Source organism: Megalops cyprinoides, chromosome 11 (genome assembly GCF_013368585.1).
Source record: "Megalops cyprinoides isolate fMegCyp1 chromosome 11, fMegCyp1.pri, whole genome shotgun sequence".
In the NCBI taxonomy this organism is placed as follows: Eukaryota; Metazoa; Chordata; class Actinopteri; order Elopiformes; family Megalopidae; genus Megalops; species Megalops cyprinoides.
Window position 1 is genome coordinate 22,104,107 of NC_050593.1, and position 24,400 is coordinate 22,128,506.

General features: G+C 40.5%; 1 protein-coding gene across 2 annotated transcripts; it reads right to left on the reverse strand.

Annotated features, from left to right (window-relative positions):
* Positions 1 to 4,111: 4,111 nt before the first annotated feature.
* On the reverse strand, positions 4,112 to 17,648 carry chmp2ba (charged multivesicular body protein 2Ba). 2 transcript variants are annotated; one of them, XM_036541134.1, is made up of 6 exons: positions 17,304 to 17,648; positions 13,364 to 13,455; positions 9,933 to 10,127; positions 7,447 to 7,549; positions 7,000 to 7,106; positions 4,112 to 6,501 (listed from the first exon to the last, which is right to left on the reverse strand). In XM_036541134.1, the coding sequence occupies exons 1-6, from the start codon at positions 17,335 to 17,337 to the stop codon at positions 6,388 to 6,390; spliced, it is 645 nt and encodes a 214-aa protein (XP_036397027.1). In that variant the 5' UTR covers positions 17,338 to 17,648; the 3' UTR covers positions 4,112 to 6,387. The 2 variants fall into 2 exon arrangements, with proteins under 2 accessions (XP_036397027.1, XP_036397028.1); XM_036541135.1 differs by lacking the exon at positions 17,304 to 17,648 and adding an exon at positions 15,473 to 15,585.
* Positions 17,649 to 24,400: the final 6,752 nt, after the last annotated feature.

A 24,400-nucleotide genomic window follows, 5' to 3' on the forward strand; every position in this document is an offset into this window, starting at 1 on the left:
TTCCATGTAATATTTCATTGTTATACAGTAGTAAACTAAACAACAGAAATGTAGTAGTCTTAAACATTATTTGCATATACTGCAGTGAGATGCAAAATGTGGTCCGCACATCATCGTTGCTGGTCATGTACATATCGTATTGCTTCCCTCTAGTGTCAAAAGGGGGGTGTTGCATTTTCATCCATACGTTCTCTCCAAAGGATGCCGTTTCTGTCATACAGCATAAGGTCTTCATAACTCAGCGGGAACGATGTCTTTGTTTCCATGGTTGCCTCTGTTGCAGAGTGAGTAATGAGGGGCCAGCTCATATTCAGTCAGTCGTGTCTAAACCCTGATCCCCAGGACGTCCTACAGGGCCCCATGTGGGTAATGGAGTGTGCAGTGCATGCTGGGAGTGTTGGAGCACGCAGTGCTGGCAGTCCTTACCTCTTATCTCCCACAGCCAGGGGTAAAAGTGCATAAGCAGGAGGCTGCATCACTGTAATGTTAATAACTGGATAAATTATGTCCCCACCATCTCCACTATTCAGTATTTACCAATATCAGAGTTTATATATAAGCTGCTACCAAACCCCCATGAACATCAACCATTGCAACAGACATGAAATTGAATGGTAATGTCCGTTAACCATGCATAAATTGTACTGTACTGTGCTATTGAAACACTAGGGGGGAGTGTTCCCTAATGCATTACTAAAATGATGTGGTAAAAGCTCTTTGGATATAAGTTCATAAAACTCATGCATCCAAATGAACAGAACAAGTTGCTTTACAATTAAACCAAGTCAATAATATGTTTTTTTGTTAGGGCATTGTTTGTGATTCAGCAAGATCAAACCCATTTTCTTTCAGTTGCATTCCTGTTACTGAGGAAACACTGTTTGGGATTCAGATCCCTGGGCATGTGGTCTGGCATGGTTGCTATGGTGACGGTGCCCATGGTGTTGGAAATGCGCATCACCACCCCCTTATGACTGTCCCCACGGGTGGTCTGGCGCTTTGCCTGTACAAGTTCCCTCAGCAAAGACAGGGTGGGGGCTCCACTGCTCTGGGCTTCCTCGCCAACCCTGCTGTCCACCAGAACAGTCTATGCGGGTGCTGAACTGGAATAGCCTGGTGGTTCTAATGCCACAGTCAAAATGGTTTAGAAGAGACAGCTAAACACCACAGTCCCCCGCACATCCTGGCCAAGGCCACTCCGCCCACGCACAAATACACACAGTGCACAAGTCCATACACTGTGCCCCATAGACTAACCCTGATGGCCCATGCCCTGTCAGGACATATACAAACTTTAGGACACTATGAGAACTCTCCACTACGCTGCATCACCTCAGCTGCAAGGGATACTGGGATACTCTTTGTACATGTGATTGTGGCACCTCCTAAGAGTGATCTTACTGAAATAATCCTCAGCGCAGATACAATGTGCATCTGGATATTGGTAGGAAATTGCAAGGCAGCATCTCAGTAATTCATTCTCCAAAGACCTTTGAGCTACAGTTTAATTGGCCCGGGTGAAAGTATGAGAAACATGCATGTCTTTCCCTCCTGACAGGAACACATTTTCTCATGTTGTACTGGGGGCTTTTATGAGCACCAGAGGATACTGGGTCCATTGCAGCTGTGCCAGGCAAACCAGGATGGGAAAGTGAGATCAGTGTCCTATGAGTTACACTTATCTAAATTTACTGGGGACCCTTGACACTGCCCTCTCAGCACTTAGCACCCTTGACGCTATGGTAGTTATGAGATTTTTTTTCAGTCATTATCAATGCATGTTTTCCCTGGTATTTAGTACCCATGGTCAGCAGAATAGCTAAACAATCAGCAGGACATTTTATTTCAATTACCCACTCCATTGTATATGATGTAGTACACAAACATAATTTTATCAAATGGGCTTAAATGATTTTAAGGGAACTTGGTGAGTAAAATTATTTTTATTGTTAATTTTTTGAGTGGTTTTCTGCCCCTCTCAAATATTCCTGTAACTGAAAATTATTTTTACTGACAGATTTTTTTTACAAGACGAATGCACGCAGATGTGTTATTTTGTAACTGTCTACACATAAGGCAGTGCACATGCTGCTGAATGCAGAGAATATGTGTTTGATCAATGTTTTCATGAACTACTGGGCAGTATCCACACTACTTATAAATCCACGTAATACTGGTGCGGGTGTAGTAAGGCCTCAGCATTGTGAGTGCATCACATAAGGGACTTGTCTTACATGGAATGCGTTGCTGGAGTGAAGGTGGTAGATTTATGAAATTCAAAAGAAGGTTTGTCTGTAACAGCTCCACCTGTATATCACATTGGGGACCGGGGCTATAGAGGACAATGCAAAGGATATATCTTTAAGTTGTCCCACACCGGGTGCATGATGTCTCTCCACAAACCTAATGTTAATTTACTACCCTGGGTTTGCATCTGATTGCCATAGTTCTGTCTCCCAGCAGATTTTATTGAGGTAATATTTATGCTTTGTGCAAGACAATGGTAGCTCTCTCCTAATGAGGTAATAAAGTCCTCGATCTACCTGTTCTCATGATGTGTGGACAAATGGCCTTTCCTCCTGTGAAACTGTGCTTTCTGTCTCAGTCCCAGAGTAGAGATTTACACTGTCATCTATATGCAGGTGCAACTTAGTGTCAGCAAGAGCACTGCTTTGCACCATATTGTCCCTATAAATATGTAATAGTGCAATTCATAAACCATGTTTGTGTGGTGATGCCTCATTTCTGTAATATTGTGGGTATCAAAATTTAATTTATGACATGATCAAAATATTTAATAACTCACCCAAGACCAAAACAATTGGTCAAAGCAGAGAGAATGCTCATTATCTTACAGTGCCTTTGTTTCTTGTAGTTTTTACAGAATCAGACCACAGAACTCTTTTTCCTTTTTTCTTTCCACATGGTAAGCTATATCAGTGCAAATTATTTTCATAATTCTTACACTCTATAAAATCACAATGTCCACAGCGGTCCATTTCACAGCAGTGGTTCCAAAATCTCATTTAGTACTCCATGTAAAAATAATGGCTTCTTTTCCTTTTGAGTAAAGGGTTTTAATTTAACGATAATTCAACAGGACCGCGAGCCATCGGGAGTGATTAAACAGAGCACATGCCTTCCTGCTGCCCAGAAGAGCAGCAAACTGACATGGCCACAGGAACATGGCTTCTCTGGCTCTTGGACCGCTCTACAAAGCATACACGGGATCGCACACCCAGACACCGCAATTAAGCACACGTCAGTCACACTTTATTTAAAGGCCTGCTCATATTGTGAGTTGAACAGCTAATACATTACTGTAGGCATCTTTACGGCTTAATTGGCCAAATCGAAGTGGGATTAATTGTTTTTGAAGATTTCATTTCATTAGGTTCTGTTTCTTGTTTTGAATTAATATTGTTTTGTATTAATAGTTACAGTTAAATGTAATACAGGTTATTAATTTAAAGTCATACAGAGGAGAAGAATTTGCAAACGGATTTTAAACAGGAGTACCATTTCTGTACCATCATCCTGGCAGCCATACTAATATACAGTGATATACTGAACTGTTTTGCTGTTTAAGTATGCACACCATATATGAACAAAACACAGTATTCCCAAAATGCTGTTTCTACCACACAAATCTGGATGTTTAAACAAAAATATTTGAAAATACATCACGACAGGAACACAACTGAATTTCATCTGGCAGCAAAAATTAAATCAATAAGGATTGGATGCATTAGCTAAGCTGAGACAAGGCCCGGCTAATGTCATGTGCCCACATTCTAACAACATAAAGACAATTTCTAACCCAAAGAAAGGTTCTGGCCTTGTTTTAGTCTGTGCCACTCAAGCAAGCAAAGAATGTAAAATATATTGAGGGTGAAATCACCAGTACTTTATGGAGGTTTAATATGATTTAAGAGGAATAAATAGGCTCTTAAGGAGCTTGTAAGGGAAACCAGGGCTTATTTCAGTTCTTCTAACCACATGATTCAGAAAATCATGAAAACCACATAAACCCACTTCATTTGAAAAGAGACTTTATTCGTGGCAATTTAAACAAAAACTGTACAGAAAGTATTTTTGTTAAAAGGCTTGACACAAATCCCCTGTTCACTGAATTAAACTTCCTTGGCAAAAATATCAAAACCTGCACCAGTCACAAAGCCAACACAAAAAAACACAAATATAACTGCACCAATGATTAATGTATTTTATTTACACCCATCAGAACTTAAAACACAGTGTTAAATTATATCTACAACAAAGGAATTACAGTGCCAGTGAGGTCAGTCACCCAGTGTCAGAGTCATTGAGCTGCACATGCCTGTACTCCCAAGAAAGGAGTCACTGTGGAAAAACTAGTCCAGCACAATCACCTCCAGTGATTTACATTAAATAATCAGCACTTACTGTATTTCCAACCTGCAGAGAAATGTGTCCTTGTTTTTTTGCCCTTTAGGAATAAAAAAATGACATAGAGGAATTGCTGATTATACATGTAAATAATCTCACTGGCAAAATACCAGGGCATCTAAAATGTTAGAATTAGAAGTCATTTCAAATGAACGGGGCCAGGGTCCAGATTACCCCTAAGAATCGGAATGTATATGCACAATGCATTACACACAATAGCAGGTAATGCACCTGTGCTTGGGGAGCACAGCTTTTGCAGGACTCGGAAGACACCAGGTACGTAAACAGAGGAGTTTAGCACATGACAACCTGACAGGGATCTTAAGTGAGAGCACAAACCACCCTCATCCCGCAATGTAACAACTGAATGTCTGAGTCATATGGAAGTCTTTCACAGGCGGCAAAAACAGAGGTGCCTACACAGCAGCAGAGATATACAGAGACAGTCTGTGGATTCTACACTGTATGTAAAGAGAAACAATGTAGACCCTGAGGTGGCCAGGAGCCAAAATGCTGTCAACAAAACCAACATACAGGTCTGGCCACCAATGACTGTCCCTCCACAAGGCACGTAGACTCAGCCGGAATGGTGAGGCGGTCACACTTTGCTTTCTGCACTGTGTGCATGTGAACCCTTTTAGGTAACATGAATGGGTTCTAGTCAAAATTATTTTCTTTGAAACACAGTTAAGCACCACTCTGAAGTGTTAAACCTGTGAAACAAATAAAATTACAATATCCTTCATTTTTGTGAAGTAAATGAAATAATGTTTTTTCTATTTTCTCACATATCCTAAGGGTAAACAGCATTCAGATCCATAACCAGAATGTACACTACGGTTTGGGCAGGCCTATTCTCTCCCGACTAGAAAAGTTAGGCAGTTTGCGGCACAAAGGTTACAGTGCTGTACTCTGAGTACTCAGTGCTGCATACCAGAGTTGTACCTCAAATCCCAGGTGACCTAATTTTGCTGTACCCTTGAGAATGGTACCATAATTCAACTCTCCAGTAACAATTCAGATGTACATAACCTTATCCATGCTAAATCTGTGAGTATTTCAAGACCTGAACCTGAAATAAATGTGTATATAATTTATATAATCATTTGTAATATATGATCGCTTGAAAATTTGAACTAATTGTGTGTGCAGAATTGTTTGTGGTATTTAATTAGGCATATGTTGAGGAGGTTAAGTCAATTTCCATGCAAGACATTTTGTTATGAAACGGCAAACCATTATTCTGCTCTATTGTTAATGCACATTAATGTCAGTGTGTTGGAAGACTACCAGTATGTAAGGACAAATATTAACAGTACCTGGAACTGAAAGATTAAAATACAAATATTATGATACTGCTTGCCTGATTAATCTCAGCCCAGTCAGGCAAATGATGGTGGGTGGAGACTGTTAGTGTTATAAACAAAGCTTACTTCATGCAAAATAAACTTAAATGTCAAAAAAGTATTCTTGCAAACCCCTAACCTATTTAAAAAATTGTTTTCAACCTAAGTCTTAAGGTTGAAAGTTCTTGTGACTGTGTTTTCAACAGTAACAAAGGGGTTGATTATTAAATATGCATGATAGTAAATCTGTCACACCTGTCATGAAGTCACAGTGGAGTCTGTTTGCATTAAAATGAAACACCCCTAAATGTCGGAGCTATTGAGTGTCTTTCATTACAGGTTGCTTTTGTATTGCAAAAAGCAGTCCACTTTCTGTCCCTAGCTGTTCCCACAATCTACATCCTTCAGATCACCCCCAGCTTATCCGTTGACTGTAATACACCCTAACTCAAAAGCACTGCCAAAAAAACCCTCTTTTCATCATGTCTGAAAAAACAATCAGTATTTACTCTCAGCCTGTCAACAGTTGCCTGTAACACAGTGTGTGATTATAATAGATGAGGTTGGTCGTGCTTGTTGAAGCAGCGTTTGGAGTCCGGGTGCGCGGAGCGGGTTAGTCCACTCCCAGGGCCCTCAGCTGCCTCTCGATCTCCTCGTCTGAGATGCCGGCTGCTTTGGAGGTGGAGGCGCTGGGGAGGCTCTTTCCTGCCGAAGGGGCACTCACCATCTGCAGAACATTAATAGCGTTGTTTGTTACTTTTCTCAAATTCACACGGCAGATGCCCTCGTCTAGAGGGGAACTCACTATCCACCTGTGCTCACAGATGAGATGTAATCTGAAACCTTTTATTATATTTACACCCCTGGAACCAAAGACATTCTTCTCCAGAACCGCACCGCTGTGCTGACCCAGCTATTCAATTGCACTGAATGAGAGCTGCTGGATGCGCTGCCGCCCTCTCCATCACCAGGGAGACAGGCAGCACCTACAGGCCAGGCCCCCATCCACTCATCTGTTCCCCTCTACAGCTCCAGATGACATGCAGCGCTAGCATCACAGCTGGGGCTCAAGGCTGCGCCCGCTGCAGGGCGAGAGGAAGCTCCCTAACAGCTGCCCGTGAGCAGTGAGAGATGGTAGCCAGTCGGAGGGATTTTAGGAGCCGAAATGGGGAATGGACTCCGGCGATCCCTCATACACAAGGAATGCAGACTCCGCCGCACTAACCTTTCCCGAGATCTCGATGCCGATTTCGTCCAACACCTGGTTAACAATGTCCTGGGATTCCTCCTCATCACCCGACTCATTGAAGATCTCATCCAAGGTGTCATTGACTGCGGTGAGAAGCATGTTAGAACTCAGAGATACAGTACTATGTACAGTGATTATACAGGACAGTGCATCAGAATGCTAGGCTATTGTCCACTCTGATAACAGCAAATCAAAGACAGTCAAATGTCTGCTTTCACTGTCAATTACATTTATAATACTGTGTTGACAATGCAAATCTTGATTCTGGGATACATTTATTTAAAACAATTATATCCCTGATCTGACAAACCTCATCCAACGAAAGTGATTCTTCAGGGCTGATTTTACTAAACCCATTTCTACAGCCTGGATTTTGGAAACATTCTGATTCGGGGTAATCTTTGGAAATCTGGAAAATCTTACTCATGTCCTCTGTCATCCCCATCTTCATGTTCTCCTTCTGGAAGTTCTGCATTGTCTGCAGGGTCTTCTGTGGGTCCATCTTCTTATTGACCGCCTGCATGGTCTGGAAGAGAGTTTACAGAGTGTTACCTATGGTACCACGCATGTTACAGACCCATCTATCAGTGAGGTTTCAAAAGGGCAGAGAAAAAACACCACACACATCACATATCCTACTACAGTATGGTTAAAAAAAAAAAAAAAATCAGCAAAACATTTCCATCTTCTTCTCCCAGATTAATTTTGCAGTAAATCTAAATGTGTGTCTCTTTGTGAATAACGAGGGTAAAATAAAAGTGTGGCATGGAGCACATGAATAAAGCCCTAATAGCAGAGATGTCTCCCTTTACAGGCCTGTGGGGCGTACCCACAGAGACACACGTCTCTAGCAAAAATAAACACATCACAGCTGAATACAGAGAATAATTTAGAGGTGCCGTCACATGAGAGGTTAGACATACCAACTGTCTCCGTCTCAGCATCATTAGATCCCCAATGTATATTTACTGCTGAACCCCCCTCTCCATTCACACCCCCCCCCCCCAACAGACTACAACTCCCATGGTGCATTACCACAGACAGGCACAAAACAATGATGACTGCCTTCCTGGTTTAAGTAAATGCAAATGTGACCTACTTAAGAGCAGAGGATGGTTTCAGCATCAAGTGAAGGCAGTGAACCACAGCAGAGCCACACAATTCAATTTTCTATGTGATTTGGAAACCTGTTCTTAACTAAATGTGCATGATTCGCATCAACTCAGTTCATATTTGAATTGAATACAGCTTTATTCAGGGACACTCAATGCTGACAACACTGCACATGTTACCCAGGCTTACTAATACAGTTGACAGATTGTATTAGGCCAACCCTATGGAGTGGGGCCAAAGGGGCATATGGAGGGGACTGGGGCATGGCCTTCACTTTATCATTCACTCTGCTCCATTTTCATCAGAAAGGAGATGGCTGTCTTCCTCTCCTGCCTAAAGCCTTTCATTGTACACTAAGTTCTATTATTAAAAGAGTTTGTCAGGTAGTGGTGTGGAGTAGTGGTAGTACAACTATATTTGTAACCAGAAATCCACCGGGTTGAAAGCATTGAATCCAAGAGCCACATACTTCGCTCATGAGAAGGAGTAAGAGAAATATTGTTTAGTATCATTATAGAATTATCATAATTAATTAAAGGTCAAAAACAGAAATAAATGAATAATTTACTCACAAAATAAGGGCACACTGTAAACAATGCATTTATCTCAAGTGATGATTTAATTTAATAATGTCCTCGTCTCAGCTGATATTTAATTATGCAAAACATGTTGAAATTCTTGCATCAAAAACGAAACTAATTCCCCCGACTAGGCATTAGCCTAATTACCGAGATCCTATCAAATGTCGAACAGTAAGGCATCTCTTCAGAACCACTAGAGAAACATTTTAAACCTCAACAGTCAAGTTACCGGCTTAAATCTAGAGTGGGAACTGCATTCAAGATGGAATCACATCTGGCTTTGTTGTTTTTCTTCGCAGCAGTATAAACAGTCATAGAAATGTAACTTAATTCATTCACTCACTCCTCCACAGCCCACCCATGCAACGCATACAGTTATACAGCTGGTGTTTTTGAGGGTGATGGAAGAATAGTATTTTGCTCAAGGATGAAACTGTAAATAAACCCTTCAGGATAGTAACCCATAAGATACAAGCCTGAGGTGTGAAGTCCAGTGCTCTAAACACTACCTCACAGCATAATCATAAAGTGAAATTCATCACCATCTGACAATTTTTTACACGCAGGTGTAAAACACCCACCACAGTGTCCACGGGACGGCGAGCAATACCACGGTGACTATCATTAGCATCACAGTGTTTGCAATTTAGAGAATTCTCTGAGGACTGGGATCTACAGTGGTATGTGCTACCTGTGAATACACTGGGGGATAGAGTTATGAGCATAAATACACAGAGGATTAAAATGACAGAAGAGACGACCCCCACCCAAGCATAAATTCAGAATTTATAGTCCCAGTGGGAGGTAGGCTACCAAGCACACTGAAACAAAGCACATCCATGGAAAAGCTATCCCACAGCACACTAATTACAACCCCTGCTTAAATATTCTTTTGAAGAAGACTGTTTGTATGAGCAGGCCTATTTTTACAGGAAACTAAGTTTCATTCCCGTTGCAAAACAATAACCAAACCGCTGGCCCAGATTCAAGCCCATCACAACACACTTTAAAAAGTTACACATAAATATTGCATTGCTTTAAACAATTTTCCTTAACTTCATCAACTCCTGATGTCACGGTAAACAAAAATGTGAAATTTCACAATAAAATTTCACAATGAAGGTTAGTTATTGACACTTAAGGACACTGTGCCAACATGAAAATGAAGTTGAGATATTTACAAATAAGGAGAGAACTGTGGCTCTGAACTCCTACCTTGGCTGTGGTGGACATGGCTCCTGCCATTTTCATCTGGGAGTTCATGACCTTGGTCTGCGTGGACATGGAGGTGACCTTGGAACTGACGGCGTAGGTGCGGTTCTTCTGCTTCCTCAGCTGCACCAGCTGCTTGGCCAGGATCTTGCAGGCCTCCCTGTTCCCTGTCTTCGCCATCTTCTTGATCTCCATTTCCTGTGGAAGTTGAGGGGATGGTTAGCAGTGGAGCACGCACTGCAGGAGGTGTTCCTGAACACCAGTGTGTCCATGCACGGCCTGATCTTGCCCATCTCCTCTGACTGCACTCACATGTATGTGGTCGGCTGTGGGAGGGCCTCAGGCCATCTGAAATTGCATGAACCAAGACCCCCTTGACACTAGCTCTTATGTCAGAATAATACAGCTACACACAGGTCAGATCAGAAATGCTTAATTTAAGTCAGCAGATCACACCCCAGTCGCGACTATAAGCCTGTGTTGAGTTAAATCCCAGGTAATGGGCATACAGTGACAGGCAAATGAGGCGTCAGAACAGATTAAACCTGAGCCCTGAGGTCTGCCCTTCTTTACACTGGTAAATGAATGAAAACAATATCTCCACAGGGACCCGCAGCACAAACACAGAGCATGTTTGAAGTGCGGTGTTTTGACTGTGCGTGCAAACAGCCTCTCCCCTGAGACCTTGCTGCAGTGCAGGGAGCCAGAGAAGCCTGCTCTGCACTGTAGCTACAAGTTAGCATCTCACAGTCAAGTTAGCATCTCTCTAGGCAATACCATTGAATACGTGGCTTGCATTTCCCTAATGAAACCTTAAAAAAACAGCTTCAAAAAAGTTTAAATATTAAGCCCAGTCTGCAATGATGAATATTCATTTATTTATGAAGGCTATTTGTTGCAGTTTTGTTGACTCAATCGAAATCAGGTCAATGTTCAGAAAGCATTGGTCATTTTTCAGAGAGCTGGAAAATAAGCCTTTGAACAATACTATGAGTTTTTAAAGGCATTCAAGTGCAAAATTTTGAAACCTTTCCAGAATCTTTCAAAGGTTTAACCTTTAAAAACAGTTTAATGAGTGATGGTTTTAATCAAGAACAGCCAGAGAGCACAGCCTGCCTAAATTGTCCCAAAACAATAAAAATCTCATCAAGTCATCAAAATCTTAAAATAATCCAAGAGAATAATGTATAATATAATGCTTTTGACAAGCTCCAAGTATTTATATAAAACCGAGGGTTGTTCTCTGGAGACAACTGGAGACTGAGATTCACTTGACAAAACAAGTAAGTAAAAATTACAGTAAAAAAACGAAAAAGTGCTTACTTGAAAGTATCAGATACACACTAAGGAGATGGCATTTCTCACTGATGCATTTTATACAACACTGGTTCACACTTGGTGTGTGCAACCAAACCTTTTCCCTGGGTTTGCTACTTAAGAGTTTGCTACTTAAGAGTTTGCTACTTTAAATAATGGTTTGTACAGTATATTCTACAGATCATTTTAAGTGCATCAATAATTGCAATAATAAGTGCAATAATAGCCTCCATATTCACTGTGTTCACTGTGAACAATACTAATGGCAGACTATGTGTGTACAATATGGACCCCAACCCCCACTCCCAGCTGCCTACGATGCTATGTGGGTTAAATTGTCATTAGTGAAGCACGCAACATAATGTGATAGATGCTAATAACACTTAAATAAAACACTCAGTGAAACGGACAGACCTCCCTAAAAAAAACCTTGCTAAACATTCAGGTAGACTGCGGAAAAGCTGAGCAGGCAAATTAGTCACAGAGAGGATGATAATGTCAGACACACCACGAACATGCCACAGACGGCTTTTAGCCTTTTCCTGATAAGCAGAATGGCAAACAGCTTTATTAGCAACAGAATTAGACAATACTACTCGGGAGAAAAATTTCCACATCCAGCATTCCTCTGCAAGATAAAAGCTGGTTTGCTGACTTGATCATTTTTTCCCCTCTGACAAAAACAAAAGAATGTGCTAATCCATGCACCACGTCTCACATTCATCATTAGAGATTATGGTAAAATGAATGAAATGTATAAAATGTCACATATTATCCCGGCATTATTTATGAGCGTGGAATGAAACATTACTTATTAAATGCAGCTTGTGAACGATGCTTTACTGTGGTGTCAATAACTGGGCTTTGCACTATGCAGGAAAAGTACACTAAAAGTGACAGATTGAATGTTGGGACTGTAATGAGCTTTGAGCACAACTAAGGGCCATTTTAATATTCACAGGGTCATGAAGAAAGCGCAAAGGCTGATGAGGCTTAATGGGGGAACTGCATCTTACAACTGCCAATCTTTCGCTTTCAAAGCCACCCGTACAGTGATGGCAGCAATCACAGAAAACTACAGATGGCAATATCTGCAATTTAATATGCCATCACAAAAAATACTGTAACACACCTATTTAGATATCTATCCTTGGTACCGATACATCAGTAAATTGAATGAACCTAAATTTCAAGTTATTCCAATGCCACCTCTTATAAAAGCTTACAATCAAGTCACTAAATCCAACATTTACCATATAAACCGTACTGATGTTACAAATGACCAAAGAACAAATATGCAACAAAACATGCAACTTCTTATTGCCAGTAAAACCTTGAGCCGTTCCTGTGTGATGAATGAAACAGCCACGTGACAGATTTTTTAAAGTTAAATTACAGTGAAGCACTTCACAAATATCTCATATTTAAATTAAACTTAGTAACATTCTGAAGGCAGAAACAGTCCCTCAGATAAAGCATCAACATCAAAGGCAGGCAACTGTAAAAGAACAGCAACTGCTGTGTAAATAGTGGAGATAAAAGATGCTTGGCACAGCTAAATTTATGCTAAACTGCTCCAATATAGGTCACTTCTGTTTTTTTCGGAAACAGGATTTTTTTTTAAATCCACAAAACAGCCATAGCTGGATTAATGAGAGGAAAGATTAATGAAGTAAAAATTAGGGTCCCCAAGAGGGGCAATTATATGCATGCGATGATGTTTACTTTAAAAACAACATCATCGTGCCACAAGTTTCTGCTTTTAATGGCTAAAAGTGGAAACTGTTGGGGGAAAAATTCCAGTCTTCTATTCATGCAGACCCAAAGTCGCTGCGTTTGACTGCTGACTTTTCCCCATCAGAAAAGAAAGAGGGTAGACTTCAATACTTAATCCATTCTCAGAGCATAAATTCTCAGTTCTCAGAGAGCCACAGAACTAATCAACCCCATCTTCAGCAGAGGGGAAAGGACAGGTCAAAGCATTATGATCATTCCACTTAAAAGTATGATTTTTTTTCTGTTTACTGGACACAATTTGCGATATGTAGCAGCACAGAGAAATATGTGAATGAATTAATGGACACATGTGCCCGTGCCGCCTCTCAGGGGACTCTTACCATTTGCTTCTCCTGCCTCTCCAGCGCAGCTCGATCCCGGGTGATCTGCCTCTGCGTCCCTCTCAGCTCTTTGTTCTGCTCCTTTATGATGTCTGCCACAGGAGAAGGGGAAACGGCATTAGAGCACAACTCTCCCTGCCAAAAGCCTGTGCCACCCCCCCCCCCCCCCCCCCCTTAGGACTCTTCAGAGTCTCACCTCTGCCCTTTCCTTCATATACCCCTAACGTGTTTTAGTGACCAGTACAACTTCTGAGTAAAAGAGGAGAAAATGGTTCATTTAACACGTAAAGTGGATCTTGGCAGAGCGAGGGAGTGAAAATTACACTTACGTTAATTTCCTCGTTTGACAATTAAATTGCTCTACAAGACAGTTCTGACAGGGGTGGAATTCCTGACAGGTTCAGACAATAGTCTTTATGCAGCGCACTTGGCTGACAGCTACCGCGTGCCGGATTGAATCAGCAAATTTGATCAGCTCATTCACAAGTGACAGTTCAATTCAAATGTGTTTGTAACAGGTCCTCTGGGAATCAAAAATGTTGCTAATTATTCCAGATTTGTTAAGGAATGATTAGCAACATTTTTGATGCCCAGAGAACCTGTTACAAACAGATTTAATAATTTGCAGGATAATTTGACTCATTTCTTGGTAACCCTCCATACCATTGTACCAAAAAAATTAAAACCCATTTCAGAAGCTGGGGAAACAGGCACTATCACTATAGACTTCAGAACATGGTCAGTTCCAGAGTAGCTCCATCTCAATCTATTATGAACTCTTTTTCATGGCTCAAGTTACAATACCTGCCCCGCATATCTCTTTAATTTTAAAATGTCCTAATCATGAGCTGGAATCAAAATCTCAGCTCTAAAAATCAATTCTGCATTGACCCCTTGCGCTCTCTCCAGCACTGCCAAGAAACACAATAAATACAGACTCAATGTCCACAGAATTCAATTTTCGATGAAACAGAATTTTCCACAAAAAGTGAGGTAATGTCTCCGAAAAAGTAAAGCAGACCACATCCTCCCCCCTCAAACAGACACAGCTAAAAGCTCAGGGCGACTGGACAGGGTTGTTTGGGTTGTTCCAGCAGCCAAGGATGCCAACATTACAACATCGGCCGCGTCGCCTTCTTCCTCTTCAGTGAGCAGCTCGGACAGAGGCAGCGGAATCTGAGACATCTCAGTCTCACAGGCAGCGCATTCTCTGCTCGTGAGCGACCCCATTCGTGTTCATTATCAAACATTCTCCAAACCCACAGAAGTGAATGCGTGCCCTGTGCTCGGAAACCAGCTGCCCAATACCTGCCCCAAAATCTAATCTGCGCCACAGTTTGAGTGCCTCCAAACCACGCTCCCGGGGAAAAATCAGGACTCAATAAAAACCAAAGACGAGGATGATCAATCCCAGCCACAGCCACAGGAGAAATATCTGATGCCGTTATTAGATTGAGGGGGAGAAGTCGGTCGAAGGGGAGCAGTGGGGTTTGTCTGGAGGGCAGCGGAAAGTTCCGCCCAATGCATTTCCAATGCAGATGATACGGATCAGACGCGTGCACATCCCGCCACCAGCGGCGTCCTGCCCCAGCCATGATGCCCAGGGAGAAGACACGCTCCTCTGCACTGCAATCAGCCCGCACTCTGCGCCCCCCCACCCTCGCCTCAGCTTGGATGGCAATTACATTAGAGGCAGCCCTGGCGCCTATGGGTTCTCTTCTCCTCCCAGCACGATTCCACTACAGACTGCAGAGAGTCTCCCTCTAAGACCACTGAGGACACTGAAACAGAATAACCCCACTTCAGTCCATGAGTACGTCAAATGGACCCCTTCACCATCTTCAGCAAATGTCTTTCAAAACCCTTAATGGACCTGAACATCATCTTTATGACAGTCTGACTACTGAAAAATTTAAAAGCAGATGAAAGTTTACTTCCCCTAAATATCCATATTGACAGTGAGTTAATAAAGTAACCATAATGCTAGAGGCTAGACCAAAAAAGCCAAGAAAACTCGACCACTGACAGCAGGCAATGGCTGAGGTGTTAAAGCTACAAAAATAGCGTGGTAACTATACTGATAAGTATGCATTCCTTAAGTCAACCCACCAGTCAAACCAGTATTGCCGTAGAGGAAATATTTTGAATGGAAACAAAAAACCGTCCTTTGCCAGATGGCGCGTGAAACAGGTTCTGTGCCTTGTGGTAACTCAGCACCTAAGTTTGTGATTTCTCAAAGTGTGGGAAACTGAATGTAAAAATTGCCTTGAAAACCATCCCCCCCACCCCCAAAACTGATATCAGACTCCCGATAACCCACTTGTGTGAGCAACATGCACATACGTACAGGATGACGTGCTCATCAACGTCTTAAAGAGGGAGGGATGTCCTGAACAAAAATCCGTGCGCTAACCCCTCTCTTCCCTGCGCACGGAATAACAGAGGACACTTTGGCACGCCAACACTGAGACCGCATCAATTACTGAGAACTTACCTGCCCAGCTGAGGAATCTCAAACCCTGAGCACAACCTCTCTAGATCACATTAAGGTAATACTTTCATACCGCTTTGACTCTTCATGGTGGCATCACACAAATTCCTTACCATCTGACCCAATTCATCTACGATCTAACTCAGATAAGGAAGTCTATTTTGAGGCATGTGAGCTAATATAGGAGATGAAAGGTCACTTTTGTGAAGTTCAAAACACTCTGCTGTTGGTGTTACTAATTTCATAAAGATATAAAACTATCATCTTCTTTCTGTATGAGGAACTATTACTTCCACTTTACCCATGTGATTAAATTACTATTAGGGTGATGTAATGGATTCTTGAGGAGTACTGAGTGTTATCATTTTCAAATACAGTTAGACTTTATAGTTGCTATATTTAGTATGAGTCTGACAAGCTCTTCTGATTTAAAACCTTTGTGGCTATTGCGCTATATACAAGAATATGAGAGATAAATTAAGATAAATGATAGGGGTCATAAATCCAGTAATAAACTAAACTTATCGGAAAGGTGGGGGTGGGATGGGGGTATAAGCATAAGGACCCGTTTTTTTTTTTTTTTTTACTGCCTACTAATCATGCTAACCACTTGTTCTTTGTTTCCACCTCACAGGAACTATTCAGGCGACCCGTCAACGCTCAAAATGTTGTATTATCTTCAAGAGAATACAATATTAATTCGCGTTAATATTATTAAACTAAGTAAATATCGGTGATATATATTCTTTTCAGCTTTCAACCGTTTGTATTTCGTGTTACATTTGAAACATGTATAATAATCATTCTTTTGAAGATTATTGTTCTGCTTTACCAAAATATGAAATGTAAGATAACTAGTCTATCTGAATTGTGTATCTATCGTTACACTATGTTTTGCTAGTCAGGCTGTTGTTATCTACATGTGTTTCGGTTATTATCAGCTGTCTGAAAACACTTCTTTTCGTTGTAGATTATCAACTTCCTCTACAACTAATTTAGCAGAAAAAATTACTGTCACTACCAGAGAGTGATGGTCTAACGTACACCTGTGAGCGAGGTTTCTCACTAGTTCGTTGGATTTACAAGATAGCTAGCTGCAAGCAAGCATCAATTACAAACATACCTGATTGTGCACTATATGTTTTAACTAACATTACTTCTATATATCTATAGACTAGTTAACTATGGTTTGTTAAATACCAAGGCGGCTATTGTACCACAAAACACTGGCTACCCAGTGACTGACGAGATGGGTAGCTTGTTAGACTGACTACCTAACTACCGAAAGCTACAGAAATAGTTAAAACAGGCCATGAAACAGCAGACTGTCTGGCTAACTAGCTACCTACAGAATGTCCCACCAAAGCACCTGACTAACCGGCTAGCCAACTCAATTTGTTGTTGTTAAATAACTTAGCTAGCTTTTGAATCGGCAAAAGCAAAACTCACCATCCACCGTCTTCTTCTTGAATAACGATGCCATGACTAACAACTATACGTTACAGCTATAAAAACGAAAGAATTATTTATCTACTGAAAATAAAAAACTTCTGGGTGCGACTACTACCAGCCCGCAGCTGTTCAAGTCAGCCTATTTACATGACTTGATTTCCTGGTTTATTACAAAGCAGGAACTGTCTCTCCTTCCTTGCACATGACAATACTGAGTCATTTTGGGCTCGACGTCATCGTTGGTCGGCACTGCCACTCTCCACAAGTTCCTCTAGGGGGCACTGATCGTACTGATTTTGTACACTATCAGTTTTGATAGTGCACCGCTCTTCAGTAGAATACAGGATGGTGGCTACTTACAAATTGTCTTACATTTATTTATTTAGCAGACGCTTTTATCCAAAGCGACGTACAAAAGTGCATACAGTAAGTATAGCAACAGTACGGGGACAGGATGTGTACAGTTCCACAATGAGACAGTTGTTCTCAGCTGAGAGCAAGGTCTCTTTGAGGACACAGTATTATCTGAATTGTACAACTTTGATAACAACCACCAGTTTAAAAATACAGTAGAGATTAAATACAGTTGGATGCACTACTAGTATTTATCATTAAATTATAAAGGCTATATGTTTAATGTAAGATTGAAACAAGGAAACTGTATTTCAGTGTCAAGATATTTGCACTGCATGCTACTTTGTGTACGTGTATGTGTGTGTGTGTGTGTGTATGTGGGGGGGGGGGGGGGTTACAAAAATGTTAAACATTGTTTCAAAGAAAAATGCACATTTTGTGCTAAGTTGTTTTATGCCACAGATATTGACATGAATTAAAACCCCATAAGCTGTTCAGGTACAGACAGGGCTTCTATTATGGTGTCACTTCTGCAATGAATGTTATTCTCAGATTAATCTGGAGAGGAAAGACTATTAGCCCTATCTGTGTATGCAACCTGAAATCTTGGATCTAGAATCAGAGAGGAATATGTGGAATGAGGAGATAATGAGAGCAAGAGAATATTAGCCTCCAGTGAGATAGCAGCACCAAAAAGAGCAGGAGAAGAGGCGCAGGGTGACTTTGGGAGGGGTTGAGGATGTGTCGCTGACAGCACATTGGGGGCATCCTCAGAGGACCACACAGAACATCCTGGGGCATTATTCTTGTTAAGGTTATTAGGGAGATGTTTTTGTATAATCAGCATGGCTGGCAACAGGGACCACTGCTAAGTGTTCTTGTAATGATAATAACCCCAATGGTGATAAATCTTGCCCCAAGCATACAGACAATTTTCACAGTGCTGTAATGAGACAAAACTATGTTTTATTTGCAGTAGAGGGTATCTTCAAAGTATATTAAAAAATCTACATCTCATAATGGAGTAAATCTGTTCAGCACATTGAAAGAATTCCCACAGTGGCATTTTTAAAACATTTATCTCTTTCGCTCTGTGCACAGAATTGCCTCCAGCCAACAGACGTTTACTGTTAACTCGCTAACTATGCAGCCAGACAGTCAAATAAGATGTTTCAAGTGCGAAACTAGAGTATCACAAGAGTATATTTCTCAAAAAGAAAATGTTTTAGTATTGACTGATATTCACCTCAGACTGCAATCCATAACCTAAATGGCAGATTCATCTGGTCTTATAACAGTGTTTTTGCATAATGTAGGGTCTCCAAAATGAAGGATGTAAGTGTATTTTGTTGTACGTAAGATATGAATGGCTCTTTGAAAATGCTGGAGCTCATTTGATCATATTAATTATATTCAAATTTAATATTTCAAATAATTAAGCTCAATTCAATTATAAATAAACAAATTGTGTATCACATATCACTTTTATTTTATACGTCACATCAATTGGGTTATACAATGAAATGTATCCTGTATTCACCAGCATGGCAGTCAAGAGATCTCTGACAGATATATAACACCAGCGATTGTATGTATGTGGTTTAAAGATTGAAGAAACTGCTCTGGTTATAATTTATCATTTAGCAATAAAAGTATGCTGTGTAAGAATGTGTCAAACACAGTAACTTATGACTCTTATACAGATCTAGGTGTGATCAATATAGTGTCACTACTTTTCCATGCTAAAAGGGGGAAATTTGGGGAGGTTTGTTTGTTTATTTATTCATTTCTCATGTCTACTGCATTTTCCTTTTTTATTTTTGTCTCCTTCTGTTGTTTTTAACCATTCTTTTGCATCAACATGGAAATGTATTTAAATAACACAACAACTCTTGAAAACTTCCCAGCGGACACACTCCCCGTAATAAATGTCAAATGAAACATGTAACTACAATTAAATAGTAGTTAATTAACTTATAAGTACCTTCAACTGGGCACAAAGTTTACAAAGTCTTTTAGGAAAACAAACAAAACAACTACAGTGCTTGTTAACTGAACATAAATGCTGTTTCCAGCAATATGTTCTTTACTTAAACTTAAATCTCAATACAGTAAGAGATTAACACAGGGGCACTACACCCATATTCCTCCATAAGCCAGGTCAGCCAGGCATCTCCTCCCAGCCATATTTTATGAAACAGAGGAAAAGGTGAGGAAGATGGCTGCAGTTGCACCACTCTGGCAATGCAGGTAATATACATAAGTATAGGTCACTGTAAATCAGCATGTAGCATCAGATGCTGAGCACAATGACTTGTATGAATGCATTCCCCAATCCCTATATTGAACAGGCACCAGTCTGGATCCTACTGTTTTAGCTTTGCTGGTCCCCTGTAATGAGTACTGGCAAACTGATATTAATACTGTTGTATTTTGTGGCCGTGCTGTTCAGACTCTGTAATATTCCAATGACACTTAAGAGGCTGATGGAGTGAGTGCCTGTGCCAATATCTTACCTTATGTAGAGTATCACATTAGCTCATTAGTTCACATGCTTAGTGGCTGTCCGCTAAGTGCGTAAGGAACCTACTCTTTACTAGCTGCAGATTCCTAGCATCTCATCTTGAACAACCCATTGCTGCTTTGCCCATTAAATTCATTGCCAGGTCTCTACCACTAGCTCACAGAGTTCAGTTTGAATGGAGAGTGTTGTTATTACTTCAATATCAAGATATATCATCACAAAGATATCATAACTGGGATGTGATTCCCAAGCTCTTTGCAATAAGTTTTCATGATGACAGAGGACAGAGGCTAAGCTATTGTCATATGTAGATGTAGAGAAATCTGAGGTGCATCTCAGTGATCTACAGAACAGCACGGCCTCCTCAGTGAGATGAATATGTTCTCCTTGGCTGCACCAGTAGTCGAGGGAGAAGAAGGTAATATATCGAGTGAGTGACTCCGCTTTGTCTGCCCCTGGGAAGAATCAAACTCAGGATCATCATGTGGCGTGTGATATGGGGGTATCAAGGGATTGTGGGTAATGAGAGATTATCACCCCTGTTGAATTACCCACCTCACACTGCTGCTGTTGGACCAAATCATACTGTCTGCATTTCCTACAGTGCTACGCACATACACTGTTAGAAGCATGATTAATTTTACATGCTTATTCACCAGTGAACTAAAGTAACTGATATACTGTATAATCTTTTTGAATTATTCTACTGCACGTATCATACAGGCATGTTATGATCCAATCCAATCATTGAGTAAAGTGAGCATAGCTGCTCTCTCTTTCATTTGAAATGTTTTACAAAGATTTTTTTATTTTCTCATGATACATATCACATCCTCTTCCGATGATTATTTTGCAGCTCAATGGCATTGGAGTTGATAAGTGTTATCTAGCATGGCTCATTAAAATTGCTAATGTATATTGTAAAACAACCTGTTCGGATAAACTGTGGTTGTGCAAAAGGGCAAAATGAGACTTAAGACTCAGTGACAGGCTGGTGTAAGCAGGTGATCTTTGCCTGGTGCTGGCAATATCTTTCAGGTATTGTTCCCTCACAGCCCATCAGTCCAGTCCTCAGCTCTTCTCCTGGGCCTCGGTAACCACAGCCCCAGGGTTAAACAGAAGCTAGCATTATTCAACCGTGGCAAATGAATATTATTTGCATGGGGAATTGGAATTATTAAAGTAAGAAGGACATTTGGAGGACGAGTCCTTCAGCAGGACATTGGGGGTCTTCTGAACAGATTGAATTTGGGCTGGTGCCCTAGTACCCCACACGGGGTGGGTGTACACAGTTGCGTGTCTTTGAGGTCCCCGTAATCATTGTAAAGCCGTCAGAGAGAGGTAGCAGAGTTAGGTGAAAATTTAGAACGTTATATTAATTATTGAAGTTGCTGGTGCTGCAGAAAAAGAGACACACACTGGGTCTTGTTAGCATCAGCACTCAAGACATTTTATCATTAGGTGCTGTAGGCAGTCATGCAGTTCATTGTTTCAGAAACATGGAGATAAGATTGTCTTGAGAAACACAGATAAAGGAAACATTACAATTCAGCCTATTTAACAGCTTCATTTTTATATCAGTACATTTGAAAGTATCAGCAAAATCAGATATCTTCATCTAAGATACAAACAGTAGGCACCTTCCTTTTGGAATACTAGTAATGGAATTAAGAACAACATCCTATGATGAGCTTATTAGTAGTGTTTTCTGTCTTTTGAAGTAGAGGAGCACACAGCATGATCTAAACATAAATGTCCACAAACTTCACATATTTAACATCTTGGAATTTCATGTTTGTTCCAACTGAAATTCCATAATATCCTTCCAATTGTGAGTTTATACTAAAGTGCACAAATGTCAGAGAAGATTAATAATTTCCAGTAAAGCCTGCTCTTCAAATAAAATTTTCCAGATTCCATCATTAATTTAGCCAAGTGTCAGTGGTTCACTCAATCCTGTGTATAATCATCAGATTTGCAGAATGAGGTTTTTTGAACAGGAATACACAATTACCCAATGTTCACGGGCCTGAGCTAATCAGCTTCCAGATGGCTCTGATAGTGTGGTCACTTCTTTAAAATGGTCAGCAATAGAGGTGACCAATTAACATGAATAATGCTGAGGTCTGAACCAGCAGCATGAGCCTCAGAAGAAATGGAATAGGTTTTCTTTTCTTGGGATGGATGCAATTAAATGTAAATTTAAATGTGTGATCAGTGTAACAGAGTAATAGTTGAAGTGTCGAAACAATTAAAATGTGATTAAATTGGACATTTGTGGGAGATGATAAAAAACTGTTACAGAAATGATACTGCAAATTGATCCAGGAATGACTAAAATATTTTATTCAGTAATTTACATATAATGCATAATACATTTAGCCGCTTTAGAGGGGAATCTTATTTAGCTTGCTCTTCCAACTTTGCTTAATTTACTGATCAAATGACATACTTACACCATTGCAGTTTTACCAGTGATTAACAATGGATTAACAATGTGCACTTCAATGAAAAAATATTCTCCCCATTCAATATCTGAGCATCTGGAGAGAAAGGAGTTAAATGTGAACTAGAGCAATTAAGGTGCTGGTTAATTGACTGGAACAAAAGCCAGCCTGTGGCCCTCAAGGAACTCTAGCCTTCAGTGTCCCAATTCCCAAGTTACACAAGAATAAAAACCCATTAAAAGTCACCCAGGGTAATTCTTTGAGAAATGAAAATCCAGAGAAAGTGTTTTGTTGAACATATCAAGCATTTATAAATCACCTGACCAATGACTTGGTGTGTGTCTGTTTTATCTAATGAAAAATTTTCCCAAAGGTTCTTTTTTAGCTTTTTCATAAAAAAAAGAAAAAATCAATTTCAAGCTACTATCAGACATTAATAAACTACTGATGTTTTTGCAAATGTATCTGAATGCTGTTTTATTGTGTGTCTTTAAAATATGGATGTCTTGTGGTATTTTTCTGCCTTATGTGTTCAATAAGTCTTCTACAACCCATTCATGAAGTCTTACTACTGTTAAAGTCTGAAAAGAATTAATTAAATATCAACATGTATGCTGTGTTGTGCAAAACTAAATGTTGTTAAACAGCCATTTACTGAAATTTGCTGATCTCTCTTTATTCACAGAAAAATATACAACTTCATCATTTCTTAGGATCTGTTTATTTTTTGTTTGATCGATTTCCAATCAATTTATCTTTGGTTCTCCTGTATGACTCCTCAGTGTCTACGTTAAGTATGTGGCTATGTATGTATCTGTACTTTATTCACTACTGACCTTGGAACACTATAGCAGGCACAGCTAAGCTTAATCCTTCTCCAACCTCCTCCCCCAAAAATACAAAAGACAACAGTCCTCTACTGGCTTCTTTCCATCAGCCGCTTTGACCTGTGGGTTGACAGCCCTAGAAGACATGGGTGCCTGTAAAAAACTTTGTTTCTTCGCATTACTGTTTGCTGTAAGGTACAGAAGGACATCTGATTCAGTTTCAACCCTGTCTATCTCATGCATGTAAACAGCCAGTAACTAATGCAACTACTGTCTAGCTAATGAAGCAGCTAAAGGAACTTACACGACTGAGTACTTTGATAAGAAACTCCAGCAAAGGCAACGTAACTTATCCAAATTTAATCTTCATTCTCTACTCCTCCCTGATCATCAACCATCGGGGGGTTTTGATCTGCAGGGACACCCTTCCACAGAGCACAGGTTGGAGAGGAGAGAGTTGTGTCTCAGCTGCGTCTCCGCGTTGTCTCACCACCCACACTCCTTAAGGTTGTCATGGTGCGCTGTCCACAGAAACAGTGAGCCTCTCTCATCCCGCCCACTCAGAACAGAGATCTTCAGGTCTCGGTTTACTCAGAGACAGCTGGAATTACTTAGATGTTTGTTTGGAAAATGGTTTAAAAACAACTAAATTATCACTGCTAATGGACCACATAAGGACTCTGTTTGTACTAAATATCAAATAGCGTCAATCATTTTGGATGAACACTTGGAACAATGGCAAAGGGTCACATAGAACATAAACCGCTACAGTTGTTGTGCAACACGCCAAGATTTACAGTCCATCGTACTTATTGAGAGCGACCGACTAAATTTTTTTTTTTTCAGCGCCCTCAGAGACCTCTGGTAAACACACCAGAGCTTACTCCAAATTAAAATCCAACAGTAGCGAAGGTTGTGATCCTTTCTCCTGCCCATCTTTTT